This window comes from Perca fluviatilis, chromosome 4 (genome assembly GCF_010015445.1).
Source record: "Perca fluviatilis chromosome 4, GENO_Pfluv_1.0, whole genome shotgun sequence".
Classification (NCBI taxonomy): domain Eukaryota; kingdom Metazoa; phylum Chordata; class Actinopteri; order Perciformes; family Percidae; genus Perca; species Perca fluviatilis.
Genome location: NC_053115.1, coordinates 13195320 through 13219017, shown reverse-complemented (window position 1 = coordinate 13219017; position 23698 = coordinate 13195320). Strand labels below are relative to the sequence as shown.

Sequence of the window (23698 nt, the reverse complement as noted above, 5' to 3'; positions counted from 1 at the left end):
TGACATCTAAAACTCTGGACTACACATAGCCTACAGTTGGTTAAGAGCACAAACAGCAGAAAAGAACTGGTTGCCATTACTAATATCAGCCTTGTATGGCTGGACTAGGCTGCTGGTAGTATGGTGGTCGTAGGTCTATAGTAGCAAACTAAGTTTGATCCTGAAATGGTTTTCAACTTGCTGCTTAACCCTTTATACAGCAGCATATCCTAGACTCTTTTAGGCACGTTCGTTCACTTTTCGCGTGTTTCTCATGTGTCACATAGGCCTATGCTTCAGTTTCATACACAACATCTTGTCTATCGCATGCTATTTATCTTTTATGGTTTGATTTAATGTAACTTTATTTCATTGCATTTGATTGTTTTCGCGTGTCCATATCCATGCTCCATGCGTGTTTTGTTATTGTCTGGTAATCCGCGTCTTAGTGATTTAGCATATCTTTGGTCAAGTTAGTGTGTTGTTTGTATATGGTTTTATGACAGAATAAAATCCATTACCAAACCAATTTGACTAATTTATTTGTGACATTGCATCAAAATAAGGCCCAGAATAAAGCCCCCCAAAAGTAGCCTATGTGCATTATTCAGCTAAATATATTTTTTAAGGGATGTATATAGCCTACAGTCCTGCAATCGTGACTGTGGCAGTTGCCTTTTTTAATTAGCAGACATTGTTGGCAACGGACCCAGAATTACAGGGCCTACAGAAAAAATACATCTACATCTCTAGCTACATCTACAAGGAAAACGTGTTTTCTTCATTGTTTGAATTATTAAGACCGAGAAAAGTGTAAAATTCATAGGCTACAGGACAGCCCCGGCCCACTTTAACCCTGATTACACCTGTGTTGTTATTACACCCATGCCTCTTACCTTCAATCCTTTATTAACGATATGGCATTGTAACCTACAATTCAAGGTAAGGAAGGGTACAATAAAGAATTTCTGAAGTGAGGGCATTTATAAATGGAATGCTGTGCTGCAGCTGCTTCTAAACGTGCCTTTATTAGGCTAAAGCTGCTCCTGTGTCTACATGCAGACGCTGGGTGGCGCTGTGGTTACACAGAGCTGGTTTTGGTCTAGTCGGACCCTCTCACCGTCGTCTGCAGGGAGCTGCCAGTTGCCTAGTGACGAAAAACTATCGACTGCTGCTGATTTCCTGCGTTTTCAAAATCTCATCGCTGGCACTGTGAGCTAGTTAGTGCGAAGTTTCCCAAACAGATTCCATGCTATTCTCGTCTCTGCAGCTGGAGTAATGGGACGGAATAAAACTGATAATATTGCCGTGAATGTCGTGTAGCGTCATCAGCGTTTCAGGTCGCGTTATGAAGCGTATTGAAGAATGATGAATAATTATATTTTCATCAGGGTCGTTGGGAAAGGGAGCTATGGGGAGGTGAACTTGGTGAAACACAAAACAGACCGAAAACAGGTGAGAAATGGAATTCAGTACAGTACACAACAGTTCAAAAAAGCAAAGCAACGTTACGTAGCTTTAACGAGTGTAGCTAGCTAGCTAGGTAGTCGCTTGAAATGTTAATCACAAGGCTTGTCGCTATAAAGACCCTGCCAGCTTTAACTAACGTTAGCTTGAAGTTAGCTTAGCTAAGTAACGTTAGGCTATCACATCACAGATTTGTTTACGCTCTTTTAACTTGTTATATTTAAGATATGTGGAGCAGCACATCATGTAAACACATGCAGTACGCTGGAAGACATGACAAAACAAAGTCTATGTTAGTAAAGATAAATGTATTATTATTATTATTATTATTATTATTTACAGGGCAATAACATCCAGTTTGACAGCTGATAAAAAAAAATGTCCTGTCTGTAGTGGTCCCTGAAGAGTCCTTGAAGGGTTTGAGGAAACAGGGACAATTTATTTTAACCCATTTAACCTTAAGAATCGGCAGTTTCCTTAGCTGGATAATTAATATTTCTGACCATAATGGTGACTGGTATCCCCCTCCTTTTAAAGCAAGTTTTGTAGTTTGAACATAAAACAACTAAGTGCAGAGCTCCTGTGTCAACTGTTCATGGCTTCATATGTGGATCACTACCATTTCCAGGGTTTGTTAATCCCTAATTATGTAAATGTAAACAAAAACTGAGTTCAGTTCATTGCAGTGTGGTTGGAAATGCTTCACTTTCTCCATCTTATGGTGACTTTACATGTTTTGGTTTCTTAATTTGTTCATGTTCACTAATATAGAAGGACAAATACTGTATAGTTCCAATAGTTTGCAATTCAGGGAGAGTAACTGTGCATTTCCCCCCCCCCAGTATGTTATTAAGAAGCTGAATTTAACCACCTCCTCCAAGCGGGAACGGCGTTCTGCAGAGCAGGAGGCGCAGCTTCTGTCCCAGCTGCGACATCCTAACATTGTGACATACAGGGAGTCTTGGGAAGGAGATGACTGCCAGCTGTACATTGTGATGGGTTTCTGTGAAGGCGGTGACCTTTATCATCGACTCAAACAGCAAAAGGGCGAACTCTTACCAGAGAGGCAGGTGGTGGAGTGGTTTGTCCAGATAGCCATGGCACTCCAGGTAGAAAAAGTAAAGGCCATGCAAGGTTAGACATAATTTAACGTCTTTATATGAGTACAGGTCATCTGAAGTCACTGTTGTGATTTATTTGCAGTACCTGCATGAGAGGAACATTCTTCACCGGGACCTTAAAACGCAGAACATCTTCTTGACCAAGACCAACATCATCAAAGTTGGGGACCTTGGCATCGCACGAGTATTGGAGAACCAGAATGATATGGCCAGCACACTCATAGGGACCCCTTACTATATGAGTCCAGAGCTCTTCTCTAATAAACCTTATAACCACAAGGTAATATGGTTGTCTGCTCTTCTTCTGTAGTTTATTCATGAATTGTCATAGGAACTGCTTTACAAATGGATGTTATTTTTTTTTCTAGTCAGATGTATGGGCCCTGGGTTGCTGTGTGTATGAAATGTCCACACTGAAACATGCTTTCAATGCCAAGGACATGAACTCGCTGGTTTATCGCATTGTAGAAGGAAAGGTGGGTTCATCTTTTTACATATAGTTTGATATTCTGTTCAGGTCAAGTTTGAATGGCAATCATCTTTTTGTAAACATATATATATATATATATATATATATATATATATATATATATATATATAACAACACACACACACACACACACACACACACACACACACACACACACACACACTCGTGTGGGTTTATTGATTGGTAACTTTAGCCATCTTGATTAGGAGTTTAATAGTTGATTCTCTTCTAGTTAATATAGTACCTTATTTTCTGATTCTACAAATATAATTTATGGCATAAATAGTTTCACAATGATAAAATTTTCTTTGGTTTTCTTATCAGCTGCCACAGATGCCCAGTAGGTATGATTCCCAGCTGGGAGAACTGATCAGGAGCATGCTGTGTAAGAGACCTGAAGACAGGCCTGATGTCAAACTTATCCTCAGGCAGCCTTACATTAAACGACAAATTGCCATGTTCCTTGAAGCCACTAAAGAGTAGGTGGCTGTTTCTAATCTTTTTTTAAAGCTATTTGTTGTGTGCAAATTTTTATTTATTTCCACCGTCAGATATTCATTTATCCCTCCTTTTGTTGTTGTTGCTCTGCAACAGTGAGCTCAAACAGTAGAATGATACATCTTTATGAAATACATCTTAAATGTTTCTGTTTGCTTTGGTTCTTACCAGAAAAACGGCCAAGTCAAGAAAGAAAGCTGTGGCTGGCAGTGGTGATTGTAGGGCCAACAGTGGATCGTCTGTGGTGTCATATCTGACAAAACCGGAGAGAAGTTCCCAGCCTGAATCTCTAGCCAGGGTAAAACGGGTGAGTGACTGGAGAATAGCAAGGCTGGTTTAACACAGACAACTGTATAATAATACTATAATATTTTAGAATATTCCCACAGTTTTTAAGTCTCCCAGTATTGTATTATGCTATGACTATGCTTTACTGCAAATGCTCCTTTATGGTTTGCCTGTTGAATATGGCTGTCATGGACGTAATGCATTGGCCTAACCTGTACAATGTTGGTTATAATTAATGCTAACAGTGGGCTACTGTGCTTGGCAAATAGGCAGCCATAACGATAATTGGTATTCATATTTGTAACCTTAAAGGTTCCCTGCCACACAAAACCGTTTTTATTTGCATTTTTTGAAATATGTTAGGTCCATATGTGTTTGTGTTATGTTGTGAATGTGAAAATGAACTGCTACCTCCTCTGTCAGCTCTAGCCACTGAAAAGAAATAAGCAGAGAAATCAGACCAATCACAAAAGCTGGTCAGTCTGACGTGGTGTTGCCTGAGCCCCATTACTATTCATTAGCTCGCCCAGTTGCGCTCGGTAAAGGATGCTGATAGCCAGGCTCTCATTGGCTAGCTGTTAGCCAATCAGAGTCAAGCAGCTTAGCTCGTTGAATGGAGAACTGACACAAATCGAGCTGAGTCTTCCTGCAGGCTTTCTATACCACACTAGAATGGCTTGAAACAAGGTAACCAAGGCATTTTTTCCACACAAAAAAATGTTAGAGTCCATGGTAGAACTTCAGACATTACCACTAAGTAATGGCAGGGCACCTTAATGAATCTGATTGGGACATTTATACAGAATCAATAGAACATGTGGACATGTATGTTCTTGCAGCAATATCTTTAGATTTATACCATACATGACATTGCATCCAGGTTTTCCAAATCAATCAATTCAGTCCTGAATAAGTTCCATTGTTGTATATTTATTGTACAGTATGTGTGTGTGGATTTATCCTGGCCATCTAAGTAGTGAGATGTCAAAAACCGGATTGCTCCATTACTATGGATAGTTAAAGCTGTTTATCCAAGCTTCTTCACTTCGGATGTCAGGCAGGGAATCATCAGTGTTTATTATGGATTTTGTTTTTTTTCTCTTTATCCTCAGAAAGAAGAGAAATCACAACAACATAAAGTTCAAAACCGCATCGCAGACTGCACTACAGTCCAAACGCCTCGGTCACCCGAATCCTCCTCACCTGATGTTCTCAAATCCAGCATCGCATCCCTGGCAACCATCAGCAACATTAATATTGATCTCCAACTGCAGGAGGATGAGGAGCGTGTGAAGAGACCGGTGCAGGGGCCTCAGGCAGTTGTTTCACACCACCATGCATGTAATGAACGTGTGACTCACAGTGTGTACAAAGACAGCAAGGGAAGAGGGAAACCAGATCCTTCTCCCCCTCCTTCCCCTGTTAAGCCCCCTCTGAAGTCTGTATCAGTATCAGGTGTTGGCAGTCGTGGAGCAAACGAGAGGATGTCATCCAATGGATTGGTAGACATTCATCCACAGGCCACACCAAACCCTGGGGATACATTTTCTGTCTGTGGGGAGAAACAGATGTCAGATGTGTATGATAAGGATGATACCATGGAGTTACTTAAAGAGGCTGACATGCAGAACCCGAAGCTGGAAGTGGAGAGAGAGGGGGCTTTTTCTATCCTTGAGAGGAGATCTGCACCCAAATGCAATACGGAAGGTATCGAAGTAGTTGTAGAAGTGAATATGGACGATAAAAGTGACACCGTTACCCTTCTCAAGGGAGCTCCGACACAACACCATACCTCAGATATCCAAGTAAGTGCTCTTAGTAAGGCCTGTTGCACGCTGCCTGCGTGGCGTGAGCGTGGCATTTCTATTGCGTGTCAGCTGCGTGGATTTTTTTATGTCTTTACACACCAGAAACGTGTCTGACGCGGTGCTGCTGCTGCTAGCCTTGTCTGGACACATCAATATCAACATTTCCATTGATAAAATGAAATACCATGTTTAATATAAATATATACTGATTTGATTACAGCAAAGACAACGTCGGCAGTATTGACGGCAAAATAGAGTACAGAATATTTAGTTCTGTATTGACAGGTGCAATATTAGAAATAGTTTTTTTTATTACATTTATATCTGCATTTATATCAAAACCTTTTCAGACTTTCAAACAGAAACATGTCATTTATTAATATGTATTTGTGTCTAAACAACATATAAACATCTTTTCCTATTCTATTTTGCCTAGACACGCTTCCAACACGGTTGCGTGTCGTGTGAAAAATAGGCGTCGGCTCTATTTCTAGCAGGCACGCGTTTTTGGCACAGCTCAAGCCGCGCCTGAGACGCGCGTGTCACGCAGGCAGTGTGTAAGCTCTAACCTGTTAATATGGGAGCCGAAATATAAACAGACACGCCACACAGCTCACACGCTCGCGCGACGCATCCAGTGTGTAACCGGCCTAATGGAGCTGTATTTCTGTTATTATAATATTCTGTTATATTAAAACGTGTGTCTTTGTAGGAAAGCCTTGAATCTACTGAAAAGCTGTTAGAGCCCTTCCCCCCACCATTGGTGAGCATTACAATTCTTGTACTCATTCTGTGAACTTTTGCCAGAATAAAGCCCATAAGCCTAGCTGAGTGTGTAACACTGCTAACAACCCACGGCACAAAGTTCAGGAAGTTTTTCTTGTGTTGTCGGAAGATTTTTGCCACAGTGGAAAAAGTGTAATTGTGTTCTGTTCAGGAACCTGTTCGGGAGGAATCTCCCTTACCAGCCAGTAAATTGGGTCTGATCACTCCATGCCAAAGTCCCCTTCACGTCTCATCAGAACCATCTATATCACAGCAGGACACAGAGAGGGACATAAGACGGACACATGGGGATCAGGGCACGGTAAAGATAGATACAGGAGCTAATGTTAGGATCTTGAAGTGCAAGAATTGGTGGGCTTTGAACTAAAAAAAAAAAAAAATAAGGAAATCTGGTCAGTACAGGATTCAATTTAGCCTAAATGCTAGTGCCTTGTGGGACAACATGGGAAACATGAGAGAAAGAAGTTCTCAATCTGCCTTTTTTTCCACTGCTGTTGAGTCTGCTATAGCCAACCAGTAAATATGACAAATGTGAGACTTGAGAATAACACAATGATCAACAGTCAGTGAGGTTGAATAAAGTAATCTTTTTTTTTCTTTATATCTTAATTTAAATTTATAATTTTTTTTGCCTTCTGTTAGTCCAAGGTGGCTCCAAGACCTTTACCTCCACCTCCTGTTGAGGGCATAGCCGTGGAAGGGAGAAAGAGGAGTCGGAGGTGCACAGAGGGCAAGAAGGCGAGTGTAGCTGCAACCTCCACATCAGTTAGTTCCTCTAAGGACGGATTCTTAGCGCTGCCACAGGTGAAAGTGCCCCTCCATTCACGCACTGCATACAGCCACATTACTGCAAAGTTGTGAATGTAATACAAAAGAATATAAAAATCAGCAGATGCCGTTTATCAATGACAGAAATTGTGGCTCAATGTTATTTTCAGGATCGTCCTCTGTCTGCCAGAGAGAGAAGAAGACTGAGGCAGTCCCAGGAGAGTGCCAGCAAACCAGGTACTTACTTACAGTTGTACCAATAACAACAACAAGTTATAGGAGGCTTAAATAAAGCTATGAAAAAAACTAAACGGTTATCCTAGAAAATGCACGTACTTAGATACACACATATACACTTAATAACAAAAATACATGCACATCTTAGCTAAAATATTCTGTGCATTGCAGCTCTATAAACCCAAAAAAAAGAATATTTTGTAGTGGTTGACTTATTTGTCTTGAATACTTTCCTGCTCTTTCCACAGGTGTTAGTGTTGTAAGAAGGGCATCTTATGATGTCAGTTCCACCAAGGACGAGCACTACAGTGCTCCCTATACCAGATCTGTTTCAGACTCTATCACTGAGACCGACTGTAAGGTACTGACACCCCATCACTGTGACATTCAATGGTACTGTACTTCATACAAAGGATACTGCACTTTTTGAATGTCTACTGGTATGACAAAAAGGTTAGATGTGCCTTGTGAGTCTAATATGATGGTTTTACAGTGAATTAAAAACAGAAGTTACATTACATTACATTACATGTCATTGAGCTGACGCTTTTATCTGTTTTAAGCCCCCAACGGAGACGTTGGTTATGGTTAAGGTTAGGTGCCTTGAAGTCAATGGTTGCAGCGCCGCCTGGAAGGAGACGTTGGGGGCTTAAAACAACAGCTCTATATGCAAAGCGACTTCCAGTTAAGTGCTTTCATGACCGGCGCCCGGCAGGTCAGTCTGACATATGCCGATTTCATGCCGGTCAATGCTACAATTGACTGACAACATAAGTTATACGAGTTACAGTTCTCAAGGACACACGCACACCAACCTATGCAACTGGCCACAGTCTCTTTATATATATATATATATATATATATATATATATATATATATATATATATATATATATATATATATATATATATATATATATGTGTGTGTATATATATATATATATGTATGTATGTATGTATGTATGTATATATATATATATATATATATATGTATGTATGTATGTATGTATGTATGTATGTGTATATATATAGATATATATGTGTATATGAAAATGGACAGTCAAACTGTGGAATTTTTCATTACAGCAGGATAAGTTGCAGGAGCGAAGGTCAGATGAAGACGAGTGCAGCTCATCCACAAGTTCCACAGAACGTTCGGAGGGAGACTGCAGAGAAAGGTGAGAGCATACAACACAGGAGAAAATAACAAGCGCAGCTCACCTCAACTCGAAAGTAGTCACCATATTGCTTTGCTTTCGTATTATTAGCTCTACATAGTCTGTTAACGTATTTGCTGTTTCACATTGCTTGAATAAAATTTGCTGTATAATCCATGATTTATGGGTCATCTCTGCAGGAAGACTGAATCCAGTGACATGCAGGATTTAGTCCACATGATGACCCAAACTTTGAGAATGGATAATGGAGATGGTATGAGTGAGGGGGACAAAGGCAGATTTGGCTCTACTGCGTTGCCAGAATTCAAACTGAACAGGAAGTACAGAGACACCCTGGTGCTTCATGGGAAGGGTCGAGAAGAAGCGGAGAACTTGTCACTCGGTGAAATACCAATCGGTTAGATAATTGAACAAATTCTATTGTCATTGGTCCGCCATCCTGGAGCTTCCTTGCGTTTAACCAGCTTCTTTCTCCGAAAAGGCTCCACGTCTGGTCCAGCCAAGATAAGGAGAGCCATAGAACACCTGAGAACAGATGTGGTGAAGGGCCTCGGGGTCAAGCTGCTGGACAGGGTCCTGGAAATCATGGAGGTGGAGGATGAAACCAAACGAGAAGTATGATTTAAAAAAAAAAAAAAAAAGTTAAACACACCACGCCAAGTCATATACACTGTACCCATGGTTTAACTGAAAATGTTCAGTAACATTTATGCACAATGCTTTGCAAATGCTCAGGGATTTTATGGTTTCCTTCAGTAAAGACATTTTTATTTTTTGGGGCATTTCTGCCTTTATTGGATAAGAAAGCTGAGATATGAAAGGGGAGAGAGACATGTAGGAAAACCTTCACAGGTCGGATTCGAAACCCTGGACCTTCTGCGTCGAAGAATAAACCTCTGCACATGCGCACCCGCTCTACCAACTGAGCTAACCGGCCACCACATTGTGCATTTCTATTCAAGAAAGTCACAAAGGTGAAAGCCTTGTGTACATGTTACATACAGACAAAAGTTAATGATTTTCTAATGCATTGCTGAGGTCAATGCATTAATTGAACGTTTTATGTTCGCGTTCTGACATCCACAAATAAATGGGGCTGCAAGTTAAATAAGTTATACTGACTTCTAAGTTCAAAATGATAAGTTAACTTTCAAATTAAAATTGTATGTTATTCCATCCATATCACACCTCCGAATAGATTAACTTGCCTATGCACAATGTAATCAATTTGTCTGTCAAGTTCAAAACCCAGTGTGTATAGAACTCAAAAAATAATTCCGCTGTCCCGTTTCCAAAATGATCACAAGTTGGCATCCCTTTTTCTCACTGCAGCTGTGCCTCCGTGACCAGATGGGGGATGAGAAGTACCACGCTTATGCTGTGATGGTGAGGCAGCTGAAATTCTTTGAGGATATTGCCATCAAGGTTTAGAGAAAATGCTGTATATACTGTAAGGGAGCAAACATTTGCATTTCCATGACACCACTTGTGAGAAGAGGCAACAGATCTCCAATAGGAAACTTTTGTTTTTGGGAGAAATGTTTCAGCTTCCAAGTAGAAACTTGTATGAAGTGACAACTAGTCAATATTGTTCATGAAAATGAATTTGTTTCCTGCCAAAACACCAACCTGCTTGTGTGGCATTGCCACATTCTTGCATGCAAAATCATCATTGATGCTTGCAGGTTTTGTCATGGAATTGCCACAACGTTACTGCTCTTGTGCAAGCAATCATATGTTAATGACTGTGTAGTTTAATTTTTTTACCTCATTCTTCAAACACAGAATTCATAATTATTCCTGTAATTTTCAGGATGTCTATGCAAAGATTTTGAGTCATGTTAAAGCACTCGTCTTTCTACTTTTTGTAGTGGATGCTCCTTTGTTTATAATGCAGACTAGAATTTCAATTGTTTTACCTATGCTGCATCTTTGAAGAAACTAGATCTCACTTCTGCTGCTGTATTGTATTTTTTTTTTAAACAAAATATTATGTAGATGCATTGTAGATATTAACATTTGAATCTTTTCTAATAAATCAAATGTATTTTTGTTTATACCTATTTTCCAAAATGTTGAGCACCACAATAAAACAAACCTGCAGAAAAAGAAAAAAAACTAAATACAAATGAAACATCCCGTTTATAAAACAGAGTATTCGATGTTTATTATTTGGTCACGATTAGTTTGTTATTGACTGACAAACACTGCAACAAACTTTTCTTCCTCAATGCCGAAAATGTGAACTGTGGGACAAAATTCAAAATAGTTTCCGAAATAAAGGATGCATTAACAGCCAGGCAGAGACAGTTCTGAATTATTTATGCTTTTTCTTCTTGAGAGTTTCCTGAGGTTTTTGGCTGGACTCCCCGCTGGTCTCTGGTATAACTGGCTGCCAGGACAGAGGATTCTTTCTGTACATTGGCCATGGAGGCAGCGTCAACTACAGCCAAGGACAAAGAGAAGAAGTGATTAATGTTGGCTGTTGTTTATGGCCCCCCCCCCTGAAAACGTATTTACATGGTATACAACCACAAGACGGCTAACAATGTGCAAAAATGTTGTCGTATTGTCCTAGTCTATGGTGTTAACAGAACAATGTACAGTGACAAAAGTTAATCATCTTGGGTGCGCAACCTATCGTTCCTTCCCCACAAATAAAGCAAACACAAGATAGAAACAACTTACCACGCAGGACACAGCAAAACCAACCAGGACGATGTACACTGTCCAACCAAACTGTTCAATGATCAGACCATACACAAATCCAATCACCTGAGAAGACAATACAAATATCAGTGAACATGAAAAAAGGTAACAAACACAATGAATGAATGAATTTCTAGTTTGCGTGCGTCATGGTTAGTTACCGCTGAGATGAGTATTATTCCTTGGAAAATCTGTTCAGCCAGTTTCTGGCCTTTATAATCCTGTAACACAAGGGATGGGGAAACATAATTTAGGCAACATTAATAAGCAGTCTTCTGTGTGGTCTGCTGGGGCAGCAGCATTTCAACTGCTGAGAGGAAGGGACTCAACAGGCTGGTTAAGAAGGCCAGCTCTGTCCTGGGATGCCCCCTCGAACCAGTGGAGGTGGTGGGAGAAAGGAGAATGATGGCTAAGCTATCATCCCTGATGGATAGCATGTCCCACCCATGGACTAAAATAGTGGACATAGCATCCTGACGTCACCCATTGTTTTGTGGACTGCCATTTTGAAGCCTCAAGGATATGGAGATTTTTGACGAGAGGGTGGAGCCGGGGAGGATGATGCGGCCAAGCCAGTGGCGTTTATGGTTGCAATGGCGCTCCGCTAAGCTAAACCCTAAAAGGGAAAGTTGCTGATTTTCAACCCTTCTGAAGGAAGTCTTTCAGTGGATATTTGCCAGCTTTACCTTATTTACCAGCTGACGCTAGCAGGAGCTAGCTAGCTTGGTTGGCATAACGCTGAACGAGACATTTTAGGCAACCACCTGTTCCCAGTAACTTTGATGAAGTGAAAACACTGTGAGAGGGTCAATGTTTAAGACGAAAACACAGACAACACCCAAAAGCAACTTCATGGCTATTTTAATGTAACCATTGCCATGGTTAGCGTTGCTAAGCCTCTGTCCTGATTAACAGGTTGGCGTGTATAGCCACGCCCCTAAAGCATCCCCTGCTTTAGGGGCCATCATTTACAAAATGAACATCATGCTGTCTTGAAGAAGACTTGAAATTAGTGATTGAGACCATAAACCCATTAGGAAAATGTTTATTGAGGTAATAAATCAAGTAAGAAGTATTTTCCCATACACTTCTTTTTGCAACCAGTGGAGCTCCCCTCTGCTGGAAATTAGATAGAATGCAGGTTTAAGGCACTTCCACATTGGCTTCACTTTTCAGGCCCAGAAGCTTTGTCCATTATTTTTACAGTCTATGGTCCCACCCCAAGCAGGACTATGATAGCACTGAGCAGCTCCTTCAGTGACCAACCAATTTCATAAAATCCATTTCAACAAAAAATAAATTACATTACAAATATTTTTTTCCGCCGAGCTCCTTAACACCTATGTGACACACACTGTAGTCAAGTCTCTCAAAATACAACATACACACGTGAGCCCTGTCTATGTGCATAACATAGATGTATACCTATGTGTGCATAACAGGTCTGCATCCTACAACGTGTAGACAGCGAATCATTAGTAGATCTTGGTATAAGCGTACTGTATGCTTATTGGCTCACTGACGATGATGAGACTTCTTAGGAATTGAAATTTGGGATTTTTTCTCCCCGATACTCGACTTATATCGAAGTTCGGTACCCTGACCCCAGCCCTAGTCCACCTGTGCAAAATAAATAGCTGGTGAAACTTGGTTGTTACCTAATAGCTTTGTTTAACGTTACACTAACCCTTATTAGCATGTTAAATAAAGCTAGAGTAATGAAAAATAAACGTAATGTTACTGGCGATGCTAACGTTAAAGTTAAAAGCTAACGGTACTAAACAACTTTAGATGTAGCTTAACTGTAAGTCCAGTCACATACGGGCCAAAATATCAGCCAACAACGGACAACAGGTTAACTAAGTGTTTGATAAGTCACTCCGTCGAAAGAAAATCAGAAACATTGGATGGTTGGTCAACTAACGTTAGCTGTGAAGAATATCGTCATCATAACGTTAGCTAGCAGCTGTAACCAACTTCAACCACTGCACTAGCTAGCTAGTAAGCTTGATAGAAAGCATTAATACGCTAATCATCTCTTACCATGTGCGAGGGAATGGACTTGAATATAGACAGCATTTTTCTACTTGAAGTGAACAAGCATACACGGACAGAATTTAGTAGAATTAGTTCAAACGGGAGCAAACCATTGACATATGAGCAAACTGTGCAAACCGAAGCAGGTTCACTTCCGGTTTCACAAAGATACGTCGTGTTGTGAAGGACCCATTCGGCTACTGCAGAAAAAAGAAAAAAAACATCCATCCTAAAAAGACGTTAAAGAGATTTAGACTAGATATTCAATATTCTTGCACTTTCTGTGAACTAGAAGAAGAAAAAATATGCCACTGTATATATACCATGATATTGTATGTTCTTCCATTTTATAAGAAGGAAAAGGTGGGAAAAGGTGTATTTTTTTGTGTGCAGTTAATGGTATTATTAGGAAAATTCGACATTCAGAAATGGGCGGACTCCAACCCAATTTTTGGACATTTTTGTCAAGAATTGCATCAATATGGCAACTCTATAAGATATCTTAAAAAATAAGAAGGTAATTAAGACTAATTTAGATTTTTTATACCGATGAAAATTGTATGTATAAAAAGCTAATTCACATATCTCTAAGTAGTCGGGATTGGGTAAAGTCATAGGGTAAAGCCATAAAGCACTCCATGTTGTTGACATATTTGGTAAGGTGTCAAAATCCATGGGTTTTAGTAGAAAGTTTGCCTGCCTAAATGACTGCCCGTCAATATGTCTAGCGACTTTTGGCCATCATAGTTTAAGCATACAATTTTGACCTTGTATATCTAGTCATTAAATCACGTGTACATACTAAATTAAACCTAAAATTATTTTTATTTACTGAAAACACCAAGCTAGCGTAATTTTACAATCAGGCAAACGCATTGGCATCTATTACTACGTGCAATTGTGATGGCGGATAAACTTGTTGATGTTGAGTTGGCAGTTTGGCTTTTTGGCTTTTTAGCGTAAACTCCTTTTGTTGTCCTATCTTATTTCTTTGAAGAGCAAACTTCACCTGCGCTGTATATATTTAAAATTCAGGCGTATTAACACAGTTAAAAGCCACTAGTTTGCTGACGGCCCCGTTGTGTGTATGCGGTCGCCACGCAGCGCTGCAGCAGCAATCCAGGTTCACCTCAGTCCTCATTAGCTACAATATAGTAGCCAGCTAATACACATTGGGCTGCACTCAGATCAACCCTGACATTTTTACCTGTTTTTATTAATTTTTTAATGAGGCGGAGGAACTGATGAGACCGTTGCCATGACATTGAGGAGAGGTGAGTCAGTCTGAAGGAAGCATAGATATGTTTTATATCTATGGAAGGAAGCATGCATGTAGTCTAGATAACACGTTACAGTGAGAATGAAAAACTAAATAGATACTGGTAAGACTAATACTGAGGCAGACTGGCTGCCATTTACATTTAACATTACCTCCCAACAGATTTGTGGCTTTCACAGTTCCCACACTGACACTGTTTCCCTGTGTATCTATCATTAAAATGAGCTCTTCATTGTGTCTTTCAGTAAACGTGGTCATCCTTTTGCTGCTGGCTGTGGCCTTCCTGATCATAGTTCAACGAAATCTCCTTAACCTCAGTGACATTTTATACAAGGAAAATCCCGGTATGTTTATCTTTGTGCTGGGTACGTATTCTGTGTGTCAGCTGCTCAGTACCTACACACGGGATACATCTTTTCCTCAGAGTATCAAATGTATTGTAGTTAACATCTAACCAGACAAGTAATTTGTGAAATCCTAAATATGTCTTTATCCAGATGCAGGGATGATTCTTCCCTTTGAATCCGAGTTGTCTCCGGAGCTCGGACAAGAGTCGGTGAGGAAAGGAGAGGAGATCCGTGTCCTCATCACTGCTGCTGTGGAAAGGCTCGGAGCTGTGGTTGCTGCCATGAACAGTGTCTACCAGAACAGTAAAGCCAATGTCGTCTTCACCATAGTGACCCTGAATGACACGGTGGATCACCTAAAGTAAGATGATGGAGCATGTCTGTCTTGCTACATCAAGCACACCATTATTCTGCCTTGGTTTGTCTTTAGGTTAGCTAAGAGGAATTTGTGAAATGTCTATTGTCTGACATAACCTTTTTCTCCTTGTTTTACCAACAGCGTATGGCTTAGTAAGACACGGCTTAAAAATGTCAAATATACAATAGTTATTTTCAAGCCTGAGCTCCTTAATGGGAAGATATCTAAAGATCCTCAGACACTGCAAGCTGTCAAACCAGTAAGACAACTGAATGTTATATTCTTATTCATTTTTTTTTCAAATGTTCATCTCTTGTGTACGGAGCCCCCCTGGTCTCACTTTGTCAACAAAATTAATTATGACTATCTCGTGGCCTCAAGATAGTAACTCGTGGCCTCAAGATAGTAACTCGTGGCCTCAAGATAGTAACTCATGGCCTCAAGATACTATCTCGTGGCATCAAGATACTATCTTGAGGCCTCAAGATACTATCTCGAAGAGGGCCAGCAGCACGCAACGTCCACTCTGCTTTTCCCGGCGCCAACGCGCCAATCCGCCAAACATCCACAGCTGTCCTCCGGCTCCGGCTCCGGCTCCGGCTCCGGCTCCGCTCTCCTGCCCGTCTATCTGTGCTCCGTCCTGCACTCCTGTAGCATCCACAACGTTTCTTTTTCGCTCTCTATCCGCTCCTCTTTCCTCCTTGTGTCTCAGCCATTCATTATCAAAATGCGCTCCCGGTGTGTTGGAGCGCGTTCCGTGTTCCTCCAGCATCTCTCCTGATGAGATCTGCCTCAGCTGCGCTGGGAGGAGTCTTCCGTTCTGTGCCAGGCAAACCAAAACACCACACTATATACAAGAATTATCTCGTGGCCACGAGATAGTTATAATTAATTTTTTTTTACAAAGTGGGACCAGGGGGGCTCCGTACTTGTGAACTTTGTTTTAATGGTGTTTTTTTCAGTTGACTTTTGCCAGGTTTTATCTACCTGTATACATACCCGAGGCAGAGAAAGCCATCTATTTGGATGACGATGTCATTGTACAAGGTAAGACACCACCTTAAAGGACTACTTGTCATGCAGAAAATTTGTTTTTCATGCACCTAATGAACTCATTAACTCTCAGAACTATACATGTTATAACTGTAAGACAAAATGTTCTCTGGAAGGGTATTTATGAATGGATTTTGCCTGTTCTGTTTGATAATAGGGGACATTCAAGAGCTTTATGAAACCAACCTCAAACCAGGACATGCAGCTGCCTTTTCTGATGACTGTGATTCAGCATCTGCTAAGGGCATCATCCGAGGGGCTGGAAATCAGGTGGGCCATCTCTTGCATGACTTTTTCAGTTATGTAAAAAAAAAATTAAGAGTATCATGATGTGGAATGTTTCTATGTGAATATGCCGACATATGATTTAATAATGAATCCTCTCTAATAGAATAACTATATAGGCTTTCTGGACTTCAAGAAGGACGCTATCAAGAAGCTGGGGATGAGGGCCAACACGTGCTCCTTCAACCCAGGGGTCATCCTCGCCAACCTGACGGAGTGGAGGAACCAGAACATCACCCGGCAGCTGGAGAACTGGATGGAACTCAACACACAGTACGTAACTCACATTCACAGCAGTAAAAAGATGAGTATGTCTCTAATATGAGGCAGTCTCTTATGTCAAATATAGACAAACTGAAGGCCAAAATCTGGATTTTTTTTTTCTTTTTCATTAAAGCTACAGTTGGTAACTTTTATATTATCATATTAGCTGAAACTGTCACTTGTTACTGAACTGACTCAATCGTGTTCCTCTGCCTCCTCTTGCTCCCTAATGGCATTTGCAAGATTCTACGGCACCCGAAGGAAACAACTAATCAGTGCCAAGGAGTCTCTAACCCAGTGTCAATCACTGGTGCACCAAGTAGGCAAAGTCTGCACACTATTTAAAAGGTGCCTCAGTCAGTGCATACGCCAAATGTGAAAATAGGCAATGCAGTAACAAAATATTGATTCATATTTGATCAATGCTGCCTAGTTTGACAGTTTGAACTGAGTTAGAGACTCCTCGGCTCTGATTGGTTGTTTTCCTTCAGGCGCGGAATCTCGCTAATGCTATTAGGAGCATTAGGAGGAGGCAGAGGAACATCTTTTTCACAGATTATCTGTCTTATGTACTACTGTCAGGATATAGTTATAAAAGTTACCAACTGTAGCTTTAATTGTACACAATTATATTGTAGTGGACTCTTTCTGCTCATATTAAGCTGAATTTGTTGGTTTCCTCAGGGAGGATCTGTACAGTAAGACACTGGCAGAGAGTATCACCACCCCCCCACTCCTCATTGTTTTCTACAAACGTCACTCCACGATCGACCCCATGTGGCATGTCAGGCACCTTGGTAAGTTTTGATTAGTTACTGATAGGAAACTAGAATACATTAAGAGTTTTTGTCAATAAAACATTGGCTGTTTATCAAACTGATTTTAAAGCAAGGCAATTTATTTATATAGCACCGTTCATACACAAAGGCAATTCAAAGTGCTTTACATAAGCATTTTAGAGATGCACCGATAGACCGGCCGGTGACCGGAATTGGCCGGTTTTCACATGCTCGGCCATGACCGGCGACAGGCAGGTCAGTCTGACATATGGCGATTTCATGCCGGTCAATGCTACAATTAACTGACAACATAAGTTACGAGTTACAGTTCTCAAGGAAGCACGCACACACGCGACAGCACAGTCTCTTTTTCCTTTCTCTCAACTTTTCTTCCGCCGTGTGTCGCGCGTACCCACTCGCGGTGTGAAGCGCGTGTCCGCGCTATTCTCGCACATGTAGGGAACCTCATGAATTAACCTGCAATATGTCAGCTGTTTGGAAATTATTCAGCGTGTGTGCAGAGGATAACAAGTTTGCAATATGCAACACCTGCAAGGAAAAAGTAGGGCGTGGAGGGAGGACACCAAAAACCAGAATCACAATTGATTGATTCTAACATTGCACTTTAGATGTGTGTGAATTTCCCACACCAGGAGTAATTTATATAGTTCTATTTTATAGTGATCCATTATCTGTTCAAAAAATGTTCTTTTGAAGAAAAGCTAGAAAATAAATATTTGTGTGTGTCGTAAAGTGGTTAGAAAAAATGGAATCGGCTAAAATCGGTATCGGCTGGCCTAACTAAAAGAAAATCGGAAATCGGCCTAGAAAGTTGTAATCAGTGCATCTTTAAGGCATACACATACAAAGCAAATACACCATAAAATTCAACAATCAAAAACAAAGCGAACAAACAGTAAAAGTAAAAGAACACAGGGTTGGGGCAGATTGTCTGTGTTCAGGAAGTTCATGCGGTGCAAAAACTAAAAGCTGCTTCTGCATGTTTGGTTCTGACCATGGGGACGGTGAGTAGGCCTGTCCCAGATTATGTTTACATATTTTACCAAAGGACAATCCCAATTATTGTTTCCCTGGGAGGTTAGTGTGATACCACTACACATACAGCATCCACAATACAGACTTGTGCTGCTTTAGTATTTTGAGAAGCTCTTATAGAGTTTTTAAAGAAATGGTTCAACATTTCGACAGGTATGACCATGGTATCTATCTTCTCGTGTAACTCTTGGCAAGAATGCAAATAAGTATACTTCCCAAAATGTTGAACTATTCCTTTTAAAGCTGTAGTGCGTAACTTTTTGATATTAATGAACGTCCGTTACATTCAAGCCATTGCCAAATTAGTTGATACCAAGCTCATTAAGACTATCAGCTCCACACAACTCTCTCTGTATTTCTCAGTATGGCTACGTTCAGAAGATTGTGTCATCCGGTTGACTTTCCCGCAGAAACTCGAGTGAAGATAATTACCTCTTGTGAAGAGTCCATGATGTTTTTTTTTTAGTCCTCCGTGTCCTCCTTGGCTACTAGCAACTGCGTAAAGGAGGGGTGGGGGCTGTGCGCGATCAAGGCTTGTATCATGTGGACGTGCCGACAGGTTTGGTGGCCTTACAGTGCTGCTCATGAGTTTAGGAACCAATGCTAAGGTTGACTAAAAAGAGGAATAAAAAAATAATCTTCTGGAAATTGATCTTAATGCCTTAATTAAAAAAATTAGGAAAAATCCAACCTTTAAGGACATCAATTTTCTTTGTGAATGAATAATGGATCCTAAATAAATAAATGTTCTTCCTTAAAATACAGGGGACATAAGTATACACACCCCTATGTTAAATTCCCATAGAGGCAGGCAGATGTTTATTTTTAAAGGCCAGTTATTTCATGGATCCAGGATACTATGCATCCTGATAAAGTTCCTTTGGCATTTGGAATTAAAATAGCCCCACATACCTATCATCACATACCCTTCACCATACCTAGAGATTGGCATGGGGTACTTTCCATAAAATCATCTCTCAATGCAAATAAAACCAGCTATTAGGCTAACTGAAATAAAACCATGCCAAACCAGGCCAAAGGCCAAGGGAACTTTATCAGGATGCAAAGTATCCTGGATCCATGAAATAACTGGCCTTTAAAAATAAAAATCCTCCTGCCTCTATGGGAATTTAACATAGGGGTGTGTATACTTATGTCCCCTGTATTTTAAGGAAGAACATTTATTTATTTACGATCCATTATTCATTCACAAAGAAAATTTATGTCCTTAAAGGTTGGATTTTTCCACATTTTTTTAATTAAGGCATTAAGATCAATTTCCAGAAGATTATTTTTTTATTCCTCTTTTTAGTCAACTTTAGCATTGGTTCCTAAACTCATGAGCAGCACTGTAGCTTTAAGTCTTTTAAAAAGTTTTTTTGAGGCAGTTTTCTGTTGTAAAAGCATATAGCCAGTTTAATTATACCATTATAAATTTTTAGGTTAAAAGTGTTTAATGATTTTACAGTGGACATTATCATATGATGGCCAAACCTTGTTTTTCAGGCACGACAGGTGCTGGAAACCGCTACTCCCCCCAGTTTGTGAAAGCTGCCAAACTCCTCCACTGGAATGGACACTACAAGCCCTGGGGGAGAACATCCTCCTTTTCTGACGTGTGGGACAAGTGGTTCATTCCAGACCCCACAGGAAAATTTCATCCCGTGCGAAAACATGCAGGGGACAACTAGACTGAAAAATTGGTTTTAGTAAACTTTCCAGCAGCCAGGCCCACCCAGCAGGACTACGCCTCGCTCGCATCTCAGGAACTAAGTAAGGCCTTTTCACTTTCCAGTCCTGTCATCCTAAGAACATGTGGACCCTGTGTACTCTCGCATTCCCTTGAACGTGCACCTTTTTTTTATACCCAGTGCATCTTATTATGCTTAGAGCGCACACATTTTTCACATTTCTTTAGTCCTGAAACTTTTCACATTTTTCGCCCTATGTTAACCCTTGTGTTGTCCTTCGGGTCCCACTGACCCGAAGGACAAAACAAGGGTTATGTACTTCCATTTACTTTGTTGAGAATTGCTCCCTAAACCGTGTTTCTTGTTAAGTAAGTAAAGTTTTATTCTAGAGCACATTTAAACACAGTTTAAGCTGACCAAAATGCTGTACAAATAAGCACTAAGGTGCTGTATACGGTGACCCGAAAGACAACACAAGAGATAAGAGTGGTGTTTTCATGAATAGACGTTAAATATAATATAATGTAGCATCGGTGGCGTCACCCATTGGTTGTGGACTGCCGTTTTGAAGCTAGGAGTTTGCATTTTGGCCTTGCCATCTTGGTATTTTGAAGCCAGAAGTGAGCTGGGGAGGATGACGCAGCTAAGCTAGTGTTGTGTATGGTTCCAAGGCGTTACGCTAAGCTAAACACTAAAGAGGGAAAGTCGCCAATCTTCAACCCTTCTGTCATCAAGCAGAGTTTTACTAGCGGGTAGACGGGGACTGGTGCTGTTCATCTGCATGTATGGCAGTGAGCTGGTTGAAAATCTGCAGACTTTCTCTTAAGTTACCAGCTAGCACTAGCTAGCTAGCTTGATTGACAGGGCGCTGAACAAGACATTTGTAGGCGACCAAAGTGTTCCAATTAACTTTGAAGTAAAAACACAGTGATAGGGTCAAAGTTTAAAATGAAAACATGGGCAACACCCAAAAACAAGTTAATGAGTACTTTAATGTACACAGGGCCATGGTTAGCATTGCCAAGCCTCTGTCCTGATTGACAGGTCAGCGTGTAGCCACGCCCCTAAAGCTTCCCATGCTTTGTCTATTTTGAAATAAATGGGACCATAATATACAAAATGAACATCATGATGTATTGCAGAATACTTGCAACTAGTGATTTAGGCCATAAACTCGCAATGAAAATGTTTATTGAGGTAATTAATCAAGTGAGAAGTAGGGTCATTTCCCCATAGACTTCTATAGAAACTGACTCCTTTTTGGACCCTAACCCCTTAATTGCCCCCTGCTGAAAATGAGATAGAATGCAGGTTTAAGGTACTTCCGCATTGGCTTCACTTTTCCTGAACATAATTAGAGAGGCATTGCATCTCAAGGGTATGTATGCATCAATCCCAGTCAGCATGATAATGAGATACCTTGTCGCAACGTGCCAAGACGACCATCTACAACTGAAGCCATTGTCAAAGTAATGATGGCTTAAGTAGGTATGTTTACATGCAGCTTAATACCGACTAATTTACTTTATTTATATACAATGAGTTAATCGGTTACCTCAGCTATAAACTGGTGTCTTGAAACACGTTCCTCTGTTTTATGACTTCGGTCTGAATTGTAATCATGTTAGCCATGCAGATGCCTCATGTCATTACCTCAATTTAATACTTCCTGTGGAAAAGTTGCATACTTTATTGCACATTTATTTATCAGATCCTTTTAACAGTGGTCGTGCTGAGTGCAGCATTTCAATCACAAGAAGAAGAAAATGCTGTTTAACTCCCTCTTCCTCTATAATTCTCCATGGCAATTTCACAAATATGAATTGTTAATCCCTTGCAACTACAGTTAAGAGTGTGCTGCTTGTCCCACCTATCAATTATAACTGCCATAAATGAAAAAAACTTTAGTACTGTACTTACTGCCTCTCATGCTCAACTGTTTTTAATCACTTTATATACAGACCACTAAGCAAACTACACCTCTGCAGGAATTGCACAGTATACCCATGCTTTATATCTCTTCTGCCAGAATTTTTATACACATTGAAAAGCATTTGCCTTGCTGGTGTAAATATGTCATCCTTTGTATAGTACATGAAATAAAAGTTACATTTTTATCATTTAAATCTTGTCATTTTTCCCATTATCTGTAATGAATGAATCTGGTTATTTTTTAAGATTTTCTATTTCCAAGATTGTGTTTTCTGTAATACTTCCTGAAACTGGGTGTAAAATAATTAAACCCAGGGTTGGTAATGTAAAAGCTATCAAGATTAGAAAGTAGCATCTCAGGGCTCCGTCCAACCCCTCCCCTCGGAGCTCCAACCCACCCACAGACGTGCACAAGCATCGATGCTTCAGAGCAGAGCACAATTTTACTTCATGTTTCATACACCGGTAAGCAAACACCTAATCAACAATCATACCAAATTTTAAAACAAACATGACTACTGTTAGCAATGCGGCGATGACGGCATTGAGCCAAGGCTCGTTCACGGGAGGGGTAGAGTACATGGATGTATGATGAGACGTGGAAACATCATTTGACACAAAGCTCCATTCATTCCGATGAGAGTTGCTCAGTGGCACATGAAGCATTAATGGAGCTAAACAAATACCCAGATCTTCCCCTCTGCTTCCGCATTACGCGGCCTATGATATCACGGCTGACATGCGCACTAGCAATTTCTTTAACCTCGCCTCCCAGCTGCGCTGAGCAGGTCTCTTATGTATATAGAAACAACTATACAGGCAAACTCACCGTTCATTGACAAAATATTAACCCACGTGTGTTTTCGTTATTCCTCATTCTAATGCTTATCAAAATAAACCCATGAAATGTATTAAGAGAACCAAGGAGAAATGTCGTGCTACTATCGACCACTAGCTACTAGCCGGTCGTTTGGTAACAGACGTCAATAACGTTACAGGCTTGACAGCATACGGCCAAAGAGGTTATACTCTTTGATACGGCCCTCTGATGTATTATAAGATAATACAAATGATGAATTATAGTAATATTACAGCAACTCAGGAGAACCGTCATATGAGCCTGCAGGGCAGCTCAGCCAGTTACAGTCCTGTGGGTCTGCTCGCTTTCATTATGCCTAGTTAAATAACTAAGTTTGGCTATTAGTGCATGTTACAACTGTTAAAAAAATGACAATTTAAATAAAGGACTATAAGTATTCAGACTGGCAAGTTGATATGTACCTCAAAA

General features: G+C 40.4%; 3 protein-coding genes across 6 annotated transcripts; 2 read left to right on the top strand and 1 right to left on the bottom strand.

Moving 5' to 3' along the window:
* Positions 1–1100: 1100 nt before the first annotated feature.
* nek4 (NIMA-related kinase 4) lies at positions 1101–10919 on the top strand. Of its 4 annotated transcripts, none has more exons than XM_039796889.1 (16): positions 1101–1434; positions 2289–2564; positions 2650–2847; positions 2936–3043; positions 3382–3536; positions 3727–3862; positions 4956–5648; positions 6364–6414; positions 6589–6738; positions 7080–7241; positions 7376–7442; positions 7691–7803; positions 8529–8620; positions 8800–9002; positions 9102–9235; positions 9953–10919. In XM_039796889.1, the coding sequence occupies exons 1-16, from the start codon at positions 1345–1347 to the stop codon at positions 10049–10051; spliced, it is 2727 nt and encodes a 908-aa protein (XP_039652823.1). In that variant the 5' UTR covers positions 1101–1344; the 3' UTR covers positions 10052–10919. The 4 variants fall into 4 exon arrangements, with proteins under 4 accessions (XP_039652823.1, XP_039652824.1, XP_039652820.1 ...); XM_039796886.1 differs by having other exon boundaries at positions 1102–1434; positions 8800–9017; XM_039796888.1 differs by having other exon boundaries at positions 1103–1434; positions 2289–2555; positions 8800–9017.
* On the bottom strand, positions 10762–13549 carry spcs1 (signal peptidase complex subunit 1). The gene is made up of 4 exons (XM_039796891.1): positions 13373–13549; positions 11491–11550; positions 11309–11395; positions 10762–11063 (listed from the first exon to the last, which is right to left on the bottom strand). The coding sequence occupies exons 1-4, from the start codon at positions 13406–13408 to the stop codon at positions 10938–10940; spliced, it is 309 nt and encodes a 102-aa protein (XP_039652825.1). The 5' UTR covers positions 13409–13549; the 3' UTR covers positions 10762–10937.
* A 692-nt stretch (positions 13550–14241) lies between these two features.
* On the top strand, positions 14242–22604 carry glt8d1 (glycosyltransferase 8 domain containing 1). Its single transcript, XM_039796884.1, has 9 exons — positions 14242–14640; positions 14891–14989; positions 15143–15353; positions 15492–15609; positions 16313–16397; positions 16561–16673; positions 16795–16961; positions 17637–17749; positions 20294–22604. Exons 1-9 carry the CDS (start codon positions 14625–14627, stop codon positions 20476–20478), a joined length of 1107 nt encoding a protein of 368 aa, XP_039652818.1. The 5' UTR covers positions 14242–14624; the 3' UTR covers positions 20479–22604.
* The last annotated feature ends 1094 nt before the right edge of the window (positions 22605–23698 follow it).